The sequence below is a fragment of the Aotus nancymaae genome, unplaced genomic scaffold (assembly GCF_030222135.1).
Source record: "Aotus nancymaae isolate 86718 unplaced genomic scaffold, 86718_ANA_hifiasm-v0.15.2.pri h1tg000076l, whole genome shotgun sequence".
Classification (NCBI taxonomy): Eukaryota; Metazoa; Chordata; class Mammalia; order Primates; family Aotidae; genus Aotus; species Aotus nancymaae.
Genome location: NW_026988491.1, coordinates 917,520 through 933,839, shown reverse-complemented (window position 1 = coordinate 933,839; position 16,320 = coordinate 917,520). Strand labels below are relative to the sequence as shown.

Here is a 16,320-nt window from a genome sequence, read left to right as displayed (position 1 = left end):
AACTGATGAATACATTAACTCAGAAGCAGGCCCTCAGTAGCAACCAGAATCTTTGGCTAGACCCAGATCTTTCCACTTGTCCTACTGCAGCCTAATTTTAGCCAGGTTATAAAAGGATGTATGTTGGAAAACATCCAACTTATACTCAACAAAGCGATTGATGACTCTTTTTTCAGAGCATCCATCTCAGATTCGGCCAGCTGGTACTGATGCACTTTCAGCTGACCCAAGAGTAAGAGGTCATTCATTGACCTCTCCACATCTCACCCAAACCCCTTTACCCTCTAGCCAAGGCGACAGTGCAGCCACAGCCCCTGGGCCAGGAATAGATGGGGCTGCTTGTCAGCCAGCACATTCCTCCCTCCATGAGTAACGAGTGTACCCCAGGCCTGGGGGACTGGCTTAAAGCATTTCTCCATTAATCTAAGGAGGTTGATGTCACAGTGCAAGTTACAACACAGGGCCCTAGTGCAGGAAAGCACATGTTTAAATGTCGCCACATAGGCCACCTGGCTTTCTCAGCACATAGCCACATTTCCAGCCTTGCCTGTTACACTCAGATCTAATTCCCAACATGGGGAAATGTGACTTTTTGTAATTTGAACAAGTCTTTCAAAGAACCTCATCTGCAGCTGAAGCATCTCTCTCCCCTCTCTCTCTCTCTCTCTCTCTATCTCGTGTGTGTGTGTGCGCGCGTGCGTGTGTGTGTGTGTCTGTTTCTCTCCTGGGTTGGGTTTGAATACCATTATACTTGAGAACTCTGTTAGGAGAAGTACCTTGAACCAGTCCCTCAGGCTCTAATCCAAACCTCTCACCCAAGGGTGATGAGGCAATTAAGAGTGAAGTGTAGCGTGGAGCTGCTAGCAAGTGGGAGAATACAGACTGGGACCTGGGCAGGAGCCAGGGCTTCTACTATGGACTGTGGATTTACAACCTAGCAACACAAATATTTCTTTTCATTGTTTATAACCAATTTAATCGCACTGTGATCCAAGAACATGCCTTATACAATATTAATTCTTTGAAATGTGTTGAGACCTCATGGACATCTTTTTTTTCTCAGTTTTCCCATTTCTGTGATATTATTGAAATCTACACTGTGTTTCCACCTCAAATCCAAGTTCTAAGTCAACATATTAGGATCAAGGCCTGCTGAGAATTAGGAAATGCTCCCTAAGTACCACCCTGAGGTCAAGGCTGGCTTTAGGTACTTACGACCCATGCCCAGAAGGGCCCACATTTTGGTTTAATGCACTTCTGTCACTGTCTTTTTTTTTTTTTTTGAGACAGAATCTTGCTCTGTCACCAGGCTGAAGTGCTGAAGTGCAGTGGTGCAATCTTGGCTAACTGCAACCTCCGACTCCCCAGCTCAAGCGACTCTCCTGCCTCACCCTCCCAAGAAGCTGTGATTACAGGCACGTGCAACCGGCCCAGCTCATTTTTTGTATTTTTAGTAGAGATGGGGTTTCACCACGTTGGCCAGGATGGTCTCGATCTCCTAACCTCGTGATCTGCCCGCCTTGGCCTCCCAAAGTGCTGGGATTACAGGTGTGAATCACAGCACCCAGCCTGAAATTTTTAATAATTTTGAACCAGGAGCCCCACACTTTCTTTTTTCCTTTTTTCTTTTGAGACAAAGTCTCTGTTGCTCAGGCTGGAGTGCACTGGCACCATCTTGGCTAACTGCAATCTCTGCCTCACTCATTCAAGCCATCCTCCTGTCTCAGCCTCCCAAGCACCTGGAACTACAGGTGACCACAGCCACACCCAGCTAATTTTTGTATTTTTGGTAGAGACAGGGATTTGTCATGTTGGCCTGGCTGGTCTTGAACTCCTGGCCTCAAATGATCCACTCACCTTGGCCTCCTAAAGTCCTGGGATTACAGGCATAAGCCACCGTGTCCGCCAAGTCTCACACTTTCACTTCACACTGGACCCTACAAATGATGTGGCCAGTCCTGCCTGGGGCACTGGGGCACTGGGGCACTTGAAGAAACGGAAGGTGTCAGTGGGTTTCTATGGGACGCGTTCAGAAGACAAGAGGGGTAGGAGAAAGGGAAAGAGGAAGGCAGGATGGAAAAAGAGAAAAGGGGAGCAAGAGGGCTGCTGCTCCCGTGTTTATCTTCCGGGGGACGTGGGTCTCCTTTCGCTTCCTAAAACGTGCCTTGATTTGCCCTTACTCATTTTCTCCAAGCCTTCCCAAGGCTGGCCCCTTCTCCCCATTCAGGTCTTAACGCCAACACCTTCCTCTCTGGAGGCTATATCTGCCTATCCTGCTCTTGATCACAGCACCACGTTCTCTGCCCTCATAACTGCAATTGTATTTTCATGTTTTATTTATCAGTCTGTGCACTTTACTTTTGGACACACACACACACACACACACACACACACACACACACACAAATACATCCATCAGAATGCAGGTTTGATAAAAGCAGGACCACCCCTAGGCTCTTCTCTCCATGCCTCGGCAATTCAACCAACCTGGGCTTTAGACACAGTTCCAAACGTTCATTTCTGCCTGACTTCAGGCAAGTTATTTAACCTCGCTTCGTGTAAGAGGGAGAATAACGATAACAAGAAGCCAGTGGAATAAAACAAGCACTTAACACAGCATCTCGCAGGCAATAGATGCTCAGTAAGAATTTATCAAATGAATGAATGAATGCAATTGATGATTCTCATCATTTGCATGAGCCCCTACTATGTGCAAGGTACTGTGCTACGAAGTCGTATTTTTTCATTTGCTTCTTCTTATTAACCCATTTTAAATTTGAAGAGACTGAGGTTCAGAGAGGCTGAATAACTTGCCCAAGGTCATGCAGAAATTAACCATTAGATCTCTAACTGGCAATCAGACCTGTTGACGTGCAGAGCCTATTCCTTCTCAAATTCTTCCTTGAATTCCAATTGTAATAATCCTACACATTGCACGGGGTTTTTCCAGGTACAGGCACAAGATGCATTTCTTTACACCTGGCGTTCTGTAGCCATTTCACACTTCACAGCAACTCTGAAATGCAGGTGATGTTCCTTCCAGTTATGAGGCAGGTGCCATGTGGAAACTAGAGATCCAGTCAAGGAAAAACAACATCAGAAGCCAGCAGGGAGGAAGATTTAAGGGCCTAGAGACAGAAGATCATGAAAAGTGAGACAGAAAAAATTCAGATTGGATTCCTGCGTGCCCAGGGCATGGAGCTCAGAAAGGGTAGATCAGAACAGAGATAAAGGTGTCTCTTGTTAGGATGAGGGTGGCAGCAGGGTCCCTTTAAGGCCAGAGGGGATTCGCTCTTTGCCAAGACTGGAGTGATGCCTGCAACCTTCTGTGACCTCACCACCAGGATCTCATTCCCCCAGTGAGATCTCTGTCCCTTGCTTCTTATTTCCCTTTTCATTTTATAATGTTTTCATTTTTCAATTTTTGTGGGTACATAGTAGGTGTGCATATTTAGGGGGTACATGAGATGTTTTGATACAGGCATGCAATACATAATAAACACATCATGGAAAATGGGGACTCCATACCCTCAAACACTTATCCTTTGTGTTACAAACCATCCAATTATACTCCTTTGTTTATTTTTTAATGGACAATTAAATTATTATTGACTAGTCATCCTGTTGTGCTATTAAACACCAGGCCCTATTCATTCATTCTAAGTATATATATATATATATATATATATATATTTTTTTTTTTTTTTTTTTTGAGACGGAGTTTCGCTCTTGTTACCCAGGCTGGAGTGCAATGGCGCGATCTCGGCTCACCGTAACCTCCGCCTCCTGGGTTCAGGCAATTCTCCTGCCTCAGCCTCCTGAGTAGCTGGGATTACAGGCATGCGCCACCATGCCCAGCTAATTTTTTTTTGTATTAGTAGAGACGGGGTTTCACCATGTATATTTTTATACCCATTAGCCAGCCCACCTCCTACTGGCTATTACCATGGGTTAAATTGTTTTGATTTTTATATCCCACAAATAAGTGAGAACAGACAATGTTTCTCTTTTTGTGTCTGGCCTATTTCACTTAACATGACTTCCAGTTCCATTCACATCACTACCAATGACTGAATCTCATTCTTTTTCATGGCTGAATAGTACTCCATTGTGTATCCGTATCACATTTTCTTTATTCATGCATCTGTTGATGGACACTGTCCCTTGCTTCTTGTTGTACCTTCTTCCAGCCTGTCACCCACACTTCAAGCATGGACCCTCTGCCTCCTTCCAATTTTGTTATGTTTACTTAACTTTGTTTACTAGAAAAGCAATCTCTTGCTACGCAAGTGAAAATAATTTAAACATTTTGCTCTTTGGCCAAAGATGATAGTAACTACAGCCATTCATTCCTGTTGTAATTCATGCCAAAGCTCTATTGTTTCTATGAATGGAGAAGCCAGCCCAAGCATCAAACAAGTAATGTTGACAAAAGGCGTTTTTGTAATTACAGCAAGTTCTGCCACGGCACTAATAAAACAGGAGGAGGGGCCCCTGGAGGTGGGATCCTGAACGTGATCATGAGCTGGAAGGCAGCTGCAACATCAGAATTTGCCCTTTCACCAGCAGTTTGACAGCTCTGCAAACTCGCAGGGAATGGCGGGAATACTTGGGTTGTGCATGGAAGCCACTTTTGCACAAATTGAAAAACTTTTTTATAAGATGAAGTCTTTTATTTAGAGGCAAAAACATGAAGTTTTATTTACTTATGTTTTGAGACAGGGTCTCGCTCTGTCTCCCAGGCTGGAGTGCAGTGGCACAATCACAAATCACAGCTCCCTGTAGCCTCAAATTCCTTGGTTGAAGTAATTCTCCTACCTCAGCCTCTTGAGTAGCTGGGACTCCAGGTGCCAGCACGCCTGCCTGATTTTTTTAAAAGGAGTTTTTGTAGAGATGGGGACGCCTTATGTTTCCCAGGATGTTCCTGAACTCCTAGTCTCAAGTGATCCTCCTGCCTCAGCCTCCCAAAGTGCTGGGATTACAGGTGTGAGCCACCGTGCCTGGCCAAGAACGTTTTAGAGTCCAGTGGCTCACCGTCTTGCTCCTGCTGCGCTCAGATATCTTCACTGGAGAGCCTGAGATCACAAATCCCTCAACAGCTATGACCAGTTCAGGACTGCATCAAGGGAGGAGGTTATGCGCATTCTAAAATTTGGCATATAGAGTACATAACTTATACGAGCAAAATCTCCTAAAGAGAGTACTAGTGGAGCTGGAGATGTGTGTTCATGTTCATTGCACAGATTTCAGAAAATATAAAGAAACTTGAAGAAAAAAAAATTGTCACCCGTAACGCCTTTCCTCAGTGTTAGAATGCTGGTGTATTTCTCCCAGTTTTTTTCTTTGACTATTCATAGTCAGCTCTAATATAGACAATATAGACGTCTGGTTCTTCCTGCTGGCTCAACTAGAGCTGATTTGCATCCCTCTCAGCTGCTCTCGCCTGTCTCACACCCACCTGTCCCAAAGGTCAGCAGCTGCCCCTGCCTCCACCCCCAAGAGAGGTGTGAATGGCAAAGGTCTGGGTAGGAAACTCAGCAGACCTGTGGTTCTAGCTCAGTGTATGAAACTAATTAGCTGCATGACCTTGAACTTCTTTGTAGTCAGGATCCCCATATGGAAACAGAGAGGGATGCATCCCAAGGACTGATGCTTGACTGTTCTGGCTGCAGAAACATCAAAGTCTTCAGAGAGGAAGACCAAGAAAAACTGGCTTTTAATGTGGCCTGCTCAGGGGTGGACAGGGGGAGCTTGCAGGCAGCAGGAGGGAACCACATCTGCAGGTTCCTACTGCAAAGCTATGTGAAGAAAGTGCCTTCTCTGCTACCCAGGCTTTACCGTAGAGGCTAAATTGGGGGCGGGGATATGTGGCAAGACAGGCAGCTGTGGTTCCTGGAGAAGCAATAAGCCAAGGGTAGAAAGGCAGCTTCTGGGAACAGAATGCTGTAGGAGCTAGACAGCCTGGACCCATGTACCCAGCTGGGATACCTTAAACTCTTCCCAATCAAGTGGTCCACCTGTGGCCCACAGTAGCTTAAGACTCCAGCAGAGAAAGGTGAGAAGGTGAGAAGCCCGGCCATTGAACTTGGGTGATCTCGCTGATCACCAGCCCAAACTTGCACCCTTGAATCAGCCACAGCCCTTGTAAAATAATGTCCACTATTCTGTACAAACATAGCTTCTCCTTATATAGCACTTACATACCTGTCATGTTCATCCGTGAACGCAATTAACTCTTGCTAACTGCCCTATGAAATAGGCGGTAGATCGAATATACGAAACCTCCAGTCTATTGGTCAAAAATAGTCCAATCTTGGCAACTGCATGTGGGTCATCCTAATATTATTATGCACATTTTACAGATTAGGCCAAGATTGGACCTGGAACTTGCCGAAGACCGTACACTGAAGTCCTCGTTCCAGTCACATTGCTTCACCAAAGGCTTGGTGAGCTGGAGGGAGAGGTTTTTGCAACAGCAAGGAGAGGTTAATACCATCCAGACTCTCCTCACCCAAGTAAGCCAGTGATGCTTCCAGCCCCAGAACATCTTTAGATTTCTCAGTGAATGTGGCCCCAGCCAGGCTAAAGGGTATAGAGCTCCCCAGGATGCTGCCCACCCTGCTGTGCCCAGCCTCATCCAGCCCCTAGTAAGTTACCTCTCAGTATCACTGTCACTGGATGCCACTTCTTCCAAGACTGCCTGCAGGTCAGCAATCCGCCGAATGGACGTCTCCAGGTCTGTCTGGAGGGTCTGCCTCACTGCCGCAAGTTCCTCCACGTACTTCTCCTGGGGACAGAGGACACATGCACATGTTGGCCTTGGACAGGAAATGCACACCCATGCACACACTGAGGAAGAAGCATGCCCCCAGCTGAGCCCAGTGTTCACTGAGCACCTATTAAGTGGTTGGTTCTCCATGAGAGGCTCTCTCTGCAGACAGGTTTACAGGATCCTCGGCCAGGTATTCCATGTTTCACAGATGAGGAAATAGATGCTCCAGGGCGTGGCACAGAGAGCTTGCTCACCTGTGCAGGTGGTGCTGCTCCCAGTGCATCTGACCCCGGGACCATGTACAGTGGCTACTCAGCCCATCTTGGATGGATGAGTAAACGTCCAAACCAAGCAGGGTCATGGAGTCTGGTTTAGGAAGCTGAGCCCCAGGGATAAATCTGTTGCAGGAGGTCATGAGGAGATCATAGCAAAGACGGTTTCCTTTCAAGTCTGTCTTCTAGGCACTCCCACCTTGCTGTCCTCAACAGCAGCAAAAGCAAAGATGAGCCGGGCACGGTGGCTCACGCCTGTAATCTCAGCACTTGGGGAGGCCGAGTCAGGTGGATCACGAGGTCAGGAGTTCAAGACCAGCCTGACCAAGATGCAGAAACCCCATCTCTACTAAAAATACAAAAATTAGCTGGGCGTGGTGATGGGCGCCTGTAATCCCAGCTACTCGGGAGTCATCCTAATGGATCCCGCCTCTGCACTCCAGCCTGGGTAACAGAGTGAGACTTCATCTCAAAAAGAAAAAGAAAAAAGAAAAAAAAAGTCAAAGTGAAAAACCCAGCTGGGCTCCCTCTAGAACAGGCAAACACAATGGGCACTTATGGAGCTCCATCTGTGGCCAGAGCCGTGTTGCATGTTTTGCAGCCAGGATCTCACTCATGCCTCCCAGGCCCAGCAGGTGAGTCTCTGTTCTTGCTCTCATTTCACAGATGACAAACTGAGGCCTTAAGAAGCAAAGACTTCATGGCAGAGTGGGAACTCAAGCCCAGTGCCTCTGACTCCCCTCTCAGTGCTCATCTTAGTAATCAATACTTTCTTCTACTTTTCTAATTGGATTTTATCTGAACTCTTGGGAAAATCTCCGACTTTAATTTGCAACCTATACACTGCTACTCTTTAACAGACAGTGATTGACACCGGAGGGTGATTCTGCCCCCAGAGGACATTTGGTCATGTCTAAGACATTTTTGGCAGTCACAACTTGGGGGAATGCTGCTGGCATCTGGTGGGTAGAGGCCAGGGATGCTGTTCAATGATGCACAGGACAGTCCCAAAAGGAATTATCCAGCCTGCACGTCCACGGTGCTGTGTCTGAAACCCTGGGTGAGACCCAGAATCTAACCTCCTGGGAATTCATCGTTCAGGGGATAAATCAAGAGGCAGAACACAGCTCTATGCCCCGGGATGCTTGCCTTGGTGCTACTGACGACAAGGAGAGGCTGAGATCTGCCTCATCACCCAGCAATTGGGAATGGTTAGGGAAATCACAGTGTGTCACTTTGATGCTCTTAGGCAGACATTAACATTAGAAATAAGAATTGTGGCGGCGTGGAGCGCTTCTGTGAAACAACATGAAGCAAACTGAATAGAGCCGAGCAGGATCACGCCCAGATCTATGCAAATAACATGGAGAATTGAGAATATTTATGGATGGGGCAAAGCGGGGTTAGAGATGGGATTTTTCTTGTAAGCAGTTCTAATTACGTAAAGTTTATTTTTGGACTGTTGTTTAAAGGAACACACACACCAAATCAGGACAGTGAGGATGGGAGAAATTTGAGGATGTGGAGTCAAAGTGCAATTCCCAGCTCCCCATGGAACTGACTGAAAATGAATGGTTCACAGCCCCTCTCTTAGCCTGGAGTCATTTTTCTATTTTTCTTTTTCTTTTTTTTAAAGACAGAGTCTGGATCTGTTGTATAGGTTGGAGTGCAGTGGCCTGACCTCAGTCACTGCAATCTCCACCTCCCAGGTCCAAGCAATTCTCCTCCCTCAGCCTCCCAAGTAGCTGGGATTACAGGCACCTACTCCCACGCCTGGCCAATTTATGTATTTTTTAGTAGAGACAGGCTTTTGGCATGTTGGCCAGGCAACTCCTGACCTCAAGTGATCTGCCCGTGTCGGCTTCCCAAAGTGCTGGGAATACAGGCGTGAGCCACCGCGACTGACCTCATTTTTCTTTATTTTGCAGATGAGGAAAGTAAAGCCAGCAAGGTCACTCGGGAAAGGTTCAGAGCTGGGATTTGAACTCTGGGCTTGGCGGCTCCCAGTACAGTGATCTTTCTGGGGTTATGATTGCATTCCTCAAAGGAAGTCAGCAAGGACCATGACAGGGACACAGTCAGCTCTCTGCAGATCGGCTTGTCCATTCACGTTATTATAAGTCTGTGCCTTTCAAATGTTTTCTGATTTTAGAGAGAGAAGCAGCAGGCAAACACTGAGTAAGGCTAAGGGCCATGCTGAGCTGATGAGAGGGAGAAGGGGTGGTGGGAAGGAAGCCGCTGAGGCAGCATGAGAAGGGGCTGGCAGTCCATCCGGTTGACTGAAGCCACCAACTGTGAAATCCCCATCTCAGCCTTGACAAGGTGAGAGACGACCTAAGACTGGGGCCGCCAGGCTGTCAGAGGAAATAAAGGACATCAAGGCACTGTGAAGGAGGGGGTGCTCCCCCCAGGACATCAGCTTGTCAGCTCATAAACACAGCTAGAAAACGGCTGGGTGCAAACTCCCGGTAGCTTCCGGGAGTGCGTGCCCAAGCTCCACTCTTTTCTAATGGGCCAGGACGATGGTGCCACTGGGCATTAGCCACTTTCTCCCAGATGTGGCACCTGTGTCTTTGTAAGACACAGAGGCAGAAAAATCTGTATTTCTGCCTTAGATTCTATCCCAAGTCCACAAGTCTGGGCCATTGTAGGTTATGTGTTAAATACATTGGATCCTATAAACATTGGTTCAGTGAATGTCTAACCAAATGACCTGTCTGAGGCCACGCCACTGGGAGGCCACAAAGCTGAGATGAGCATCCAGGTCTTGGATTCTTAGGTGGGGGAACCCTTTAGGTCACATGTGCTGAGACATGAGAAAAGGGTAGAGATGTCCCCTCCTTGTTTTGCTTGGGTGAAACTTGCCAGTGTCTGTGTCATGCAGGAGCAGCAAGGGGTACAGTCTATACCCTCAGGGAGCTTCTTGGAGGGTAGAGGAGAGAGAGAGAAGGAGGCACTGTGTCTCAGGGATGGGTGGGCCTGGCCTGGGACTAAGCAAGTGGACAGAGGAAATAGGAGTCTAAAACAGGCCAAATCTACAATATCATAAAAGTGAAAGTAGGCTCTGGAGCCGAGCTGCCAGGGTTCAAATCCCAGCTCTGCTGCGCACTGGCTGTGTGACCTCCAGCAATTTCCTTAACATCTCTGAACCTAAGTTGTCTCATCGGTGAAATGGGGTCAGTAGCAGACCATCCCTCACAGGGCTCTTTCGAGGAGTACATGAGCTTGGCCGAGTGGAAACTTGACCAACAGTGACATAGCTATCCTTTAATCCTCATAGGAGGAGGAGGAGCCTCAGAAAGGACAGTGTCATCCCCAGGTCACTGAGGAGATTTGTCAAGGTCACGAAGCAAATAAAAAAGATTGGAATGCAGGACTCTGGCTCTGAAGATTTTTCACTATCCTGAGGAGAAAAGACATGAAAAAAATCAAGGGCTGCACAGGAGGTGAGTTGGCTTAGACACAGGGAGAAGAGGTGAGAACCAGAAAGCCATCATTAGGCTAGGGTATGTGGACCAACGTCAGCGTTTGGGGAACCTGCCGGTATCTTCCACCCTCCATTTTTGCCCCCTCTCCACCCTCTGCATTCAATTCTCCATCTGCTGGGGAAGCATCAGACTCAGTGGGTGCACCCCAAGGAGAAAGCTTGGAGAAATTTAGTGTTGGTGTAATCAGCAATCAGCAAATCTTTCCTGCTTCAACTCCAAAACCAAATGGAGTCTGCTGATTGCAGAGACCATTTCATTAGGCTAAACAAATGCAGTGACCCAAACAGTCTCTGTGGGGCAGATAAAACAAGACCCCAGCCAGAGACCCCTCCGGAGACGTGGAAGGGGGCACAAGCAGAAGGGGAAATGGGCGGGTGCCCGTCTCATGAAACAGGAAGTGGGCGGGTAGCAGTGACTGCATCTGACAATCATGCTCACTTGCTCTGGCTTGGCTCAGGGCTGCTCCATGGAAGTGGGGTTGTGTTTTGAGGTTGGGTGTGAGCTTGGTCCTCTCCATTATCTTTAGAGATTTGAAGTATGGAAAGAAACTGGGAGGTGGGTGAAATTAGGATACAAAATGATTTAGATAGTTAGAGGCATAGATAGAAATCCACTAAGATATACACCACAAGTCTGGGGTAATCTAAAACTACAATATAATGGTGTACCCACTGTAGGAGACACACAACATCCACACATCCTGGTGTATATTATATATTCACATATTATTCATTCATACATACGTACATTTAATAAACACGTGTTGAGCACATACGGCACACAGCACTGATCTAGGCACCGGCAACAGAAATAAAGTTCTCACTTCCAAGGAGCTTATGTTCTTGCAAGGAACTAACCTCTATCTGTTATTTCAGTGTCTGGAACCCAGGAGGCACACATTACATGTTTGGGGATGAAATGAATGGTGATATGTATGACTATTAGTGGCGAATGAGGGAAGGATAAAGGTATTACACATTCTAACACATACACAATATACATGATACATACATAATACACAGAGGATATATATATATACACACATAATACACAGAGGATATATATATAAAATACATACATACATAATACACAGAGGATATATATATAATACATACATACATAATACACAGTGTATTATGTATGTATTATATGCATTATATATGTATTATATGTATGTATGTATTATATGTATATATATTATATATATATCCTCTGCTATTATGTATGTATGTATTATATATATCTCCTCTGCTATTATGTATGTATGTATTATATATATGTATTATATATATATCCTCTGTGTATTATGTATGTATCATGTATATTATGTATGTGTTAGTTAGAATGTGTAATACCTTTATTAGATATATATATATATCCTGTACACGGAGACCAGTACGATAATGTGTAGTATGTGTGACATGTAATAGTATGTAGATAAAATGCATACTTGCCGACCTCCCCAGCATCACTTGAGAGAACTATGATTTTTTGTTAAACTCCCAGGATACTCCCTCCGGAGCATATCACAGAGTTACCCATGTGAGAAGCAGTTCATATGATAATTAACGGCTCCAATTAAAATCATCTCCTCTTGTGATGTTCAATTAGAGGCTAATATTTAAAACTATTGTTTGCTGTTTGTTTTCTCTGCCCAGAGCATCTCAATCTTCAGAGGACCCTCTCTTCTCTACAAATGGACAAGACTCTCATTTGTTGATTTCTGCAGCTCTAGAGGTTGCCTCTCAAACCTTCTGAGGTGTCTCCCAAGGCTCCCCAAAGTTAACTTCACCTGTGCCACACTTACACTATAGATTAGACTGTCTCAAAACACTTTTGAAACTTGACAAAAATTCATCTTGTTGCTTTCTTCTGATTTAATAAAGACAAACAGAAAATATTATAGAACCTGGTGCTAAAAAAAATTACACATACATGCTATTATATACATATAAACATGTATATATGCGAACGTGTGTATACAACATGTGCACATGTAGATACACACCCAGATATTTCCGGCATCTGGCAGATAGTTTACCTAGCAAATATGAAGGACATACATATTTATTAGAGTCTAGTTGCTGATTAGAATTAGCAATCAGCAATCCTTTCTGGCTTTGACTCAAAAATTAAATGGAGTTTAATTTTGCCTGTAACATGTACTTTATCCTATAGATCAGGGTGTATCCTAAAACTTGATGAAAATAATCAAGTGTTTTCATATCCTTAAATGTTTAACAAACCTTGAACATAATGAATATGTATTTCATTAATAAGTGAATATATTTATGTATATTTCTCACATACACAGGCACTCTACTAAATGTTTAAAATACTTTATCTCATTTAATCTTTATTGAAACCCTCAGAGTCAAGTACTATAGAAAAATAAAAAGTGAGCTGAGATTATTGCAGCAAAGTAGTAGCAATGGTTATTATCGCTGTGTGGTAAAATATTAGGCAATTTTTACATTCCTTTTAGCACTCCTCAAGATTTTCTGTAAAGAGTAAGAATTATCTTTATCATAGGCAAGTTAAAAAAAATACAACTTTATTCCTCTCTGATGCTACAATGAACGGTCTCCTCATCCACCTGCTCGATGCTGAGAGGTAATCTTCATCACCTTGTGGTGTCCATTTTACAAATGAGCAGGCTGAGGCTCAGAGAGTTTAACTCATTTGCCTAGGGACACACAACCAAGAAAAGATCTAGAGCAAAGCTCAAGTGTCCTGACTGCGGTCCATGGCTCTTTCCAACTTTGCTTTTAATTGTTCCTGTTTCATCCACGGATGCCCATGTCTCTGCAGGTGAGAGAATCTCTACCAGAAAGAAAGGCTATGAGGAACTGCCATTGCTTCCTTCAAATTTTCCCAGGGTCACTTGCCTGGGAGAAATTAGGCTGGAGGGTGTAAAGTGAGGGAATAAAAGCCCTGTGGGTTGGGCGCAGTAGATCATGCCTCTAAGCCCAGCACTTTGGGAGGCTGAGGCACGTGGATCATTTGAGGTCAGGAGTTCAAGATCAGCCTGACCAACATGGTGAAACCCAGGCTCTACTAAAAATACAAAAAAATTAGCTGGGAGTGGTGGCATGTGCCAGTAGTCCCAGCTACTCAGAGGCTGAGGCATGAGAATTGCTTGAACCTGGGAGGCGGAGGTTGCAGTGAGCCAAGACCGCACCACTGCACTCCAGCTTCGGTGACAGAGCAAAACTCTATCTCAAAAAAAAAACCAAAACCCTGTGAATTGTGTTCCACCAAGAGCTCAAAGGCCACATTGGTAATGCAGTAATTGCCAAAGGCCACAGTGGTAATGGAGTGAGAAGGCAGTGTTTAGTTCCACTTTGGGAAAGGAAACAGTTGGAGTGGCCCTAAGAAAACCAAAATGTATGCCCAGTCTCCAGCAGAAATAAAGACTGGGGAGAAGTTGGTCATCATTCTACAGGGTCCTTTCCTCATAATTATCCTGACGATTCATTGCATTATTATTATCATCATCATCATCATTTTTGAGAGGGAATCTTGCTCTATTGCCCAGGCTGAAATGCGATGGCATGATCTCAACTCACTGCAACCACCAGGTTCAAGCAATTCTCCTGCCTCAGCCCCCACCAGTAGCTGGGATTACAGGTGCCACTACACCTGGATAATTTTTGTGTTTTTAGTAGAGACAGGATTTCACCATGTTGGCCAGGCTGGTTCCAAACTCCTGACCTCAAGTGATCCACCCACTTCAGTATTATTCTGTTGTTATGATGTGATAGTAGACACAGAGAGACTCATCAAAGGTCCCAAATTCATGTAGCTGGAAAGTGACAGATTAAAGTTGGGACCTTCACAATTTCTAAAGGGTCAGCAAATATCTAACAATACCTCTTGTCCTTTTCTTCACACATGGTAGGCATGTCTAATCAATCACAGCAGAGACTCCAGCAATCAGGGGCTAGAATCCATTCTCTCAACTCATCAAGCCAAGCGTTTCATTCCATTGCTGTCCTGTGCTTCATCTGCCAGCATCAACCAAAACTCTCAACTCTGCTACACTTTTTTATTAGAGATGAGGTCTCACTCTCTTGCCTAGATTGGAGAGTGCAGTGGTGCAATCATAGCTCAGTGTAACCCTGACCTTCTGGGCTCAAGCAATCCTCCTACCTCAGCCTCCTGAGTAGCTGGGATACAGGTGTGCACCACCATGCCCAGATATTGTTTTAAATAATTTTTTGTAGAGACAGGGTCCTGCTATGTTCCCCAAGTTGGTCTCAAACTCCTGGCATCAAGTGGTCCACCCTTCTTGGCCTCCTAAAGCATTGGGATTACAGGCATGAGCCACCGCACCCAGCCTCTGCCACATTTTAAAATAATCCCAATACTCCTAGAAATGGTTTTCAAATCCTCAAAGAAGATATTTATATTAGTTAGTTGGTTCATGGGTTAATTTCTCCTTAAGGATTGGTGAGTATTCTGTGGAACCGAGTGAAGCTGAAGCTAATCACACTTCCAGAGAGACCCTGGTGGGTGGGGAGAGAGAGAGATGCGAACTGCTAACAACATCACAAGCAGCAGGAACAGAACTGGCTTTAGAATAAGATGAACCCTGAAGCAGCTATGCGAACCCTAAAAGGTTACTAATCCTTTCTTACCTTCAGTTCCTCATCTGTTAAAATGACGATACTATATTATTCCTTGGCAAAAGGTATTACAAGGAACAAATGAAATAATGTAAAACTGTGTACATCTCACCTACCTAAATCAGCAGCACGTACTTAGTCCATAGGTTCCTATTTCCTTCTTTCTAAGTAAAGACACGAAAAAGATGAGGGTTGCTTGTGTCTAACGAGGACAACTTCATTTTTCAGAAAACAGCGTCTAAGAATCTGGTACTTGTTTTGTCGAAGCTGGAAGGATTTTACAGAATGCTTTGGGAAAACAGAAACTACTCTAGGTCATTCAACCAAGGGAATTTAATACAGAAAACGTGTGACCCAGGTGATGGAAAAATTGAGAAGCCAGGAGAGATTAGCAATAGCAGGAAGGCACTGCCAACCTAGGACTGGACAGAAAAGCCAAGGAGTCGAGCCGTCCAATGGGAAGTGAGACCTCAGTAATGCTGCCCAGAGGAAACGGGCTTCATGGAGGAGAGTCCCTGATAAGATCCAGAATTCAAAGGACTCACTGCTGTTTCCATGGATGCCTCAAGGCAGTGCCGAAGGAAGACAGATATCCTTCTTCTCCTCTCCTTTTGACTTTAATTGTCCATCCCTGCCTTTCATTGGTGGAATCTACCAGATGTCAAAGAAACCAGGAAATGTCATTTTCTGTAATTCTATAGCAGAGCAAAGAAGGGGTAGGAGCAGATCTGAAAGTGAAGGGGCAATGACTGGTCCAGAGCTCCAAAGCATCCAAGATCATTTTTGGCTTCAATTATTTAAGACAGACAACAGGGTTTTCAGTATGCATGAATTCATCAAACCATTCACTTACATATTTGCACACTTTTCTATGTGCGTATCTTGAGGAAAATAGTCATAAGACATCCAGAATTATGATTTTCTTTTTTGTTAATTTTTGAGACAGAGTTTCGCCCTGTCACCCAAGCTAGGGCAGATGATCCTCCTTCCTCAGCCTACTCAGTAGCTAGGACTACAGGTGCGCATTACCACATCCACTTAGGTATTTTTTGTTTTGTTTTGTTTTTCATAGAGATGGAGTCTCACTATGTTGCCCAGACTGACCTTGAACTCTGGCCCTCTAGTGATCCTCGCGTCTCTGCCTCCCACTGTTGGGATTA

At 45.0% G+C, this 16,320-nt stretch overlaps 1 protein-coding gene across 2 annotated transcripts in view; it reads right to left on the bottom strand.

The window, feature by feature from the left end:
* Window positions 1–16,320, bottom strand: part of MYO18B (myosin XVIIIB) — a 285,467-nt gene that overhangs the window by 34,152 nt on the left and 234,995 nt on the right. For both annotated transcript variants that reach the window (XM_064367868.1, XM_064367869.1), the window contains exon 40: window positions 6,657–6,787. In XM_064367868.1, the coding sequence (XP_064223938.1) occupies window positions 6,657–6,787 (131 nt within the window). The remainder of the gene's footprint in view (window positions 1–6,656; window positions 6,788–16,320) is intronic.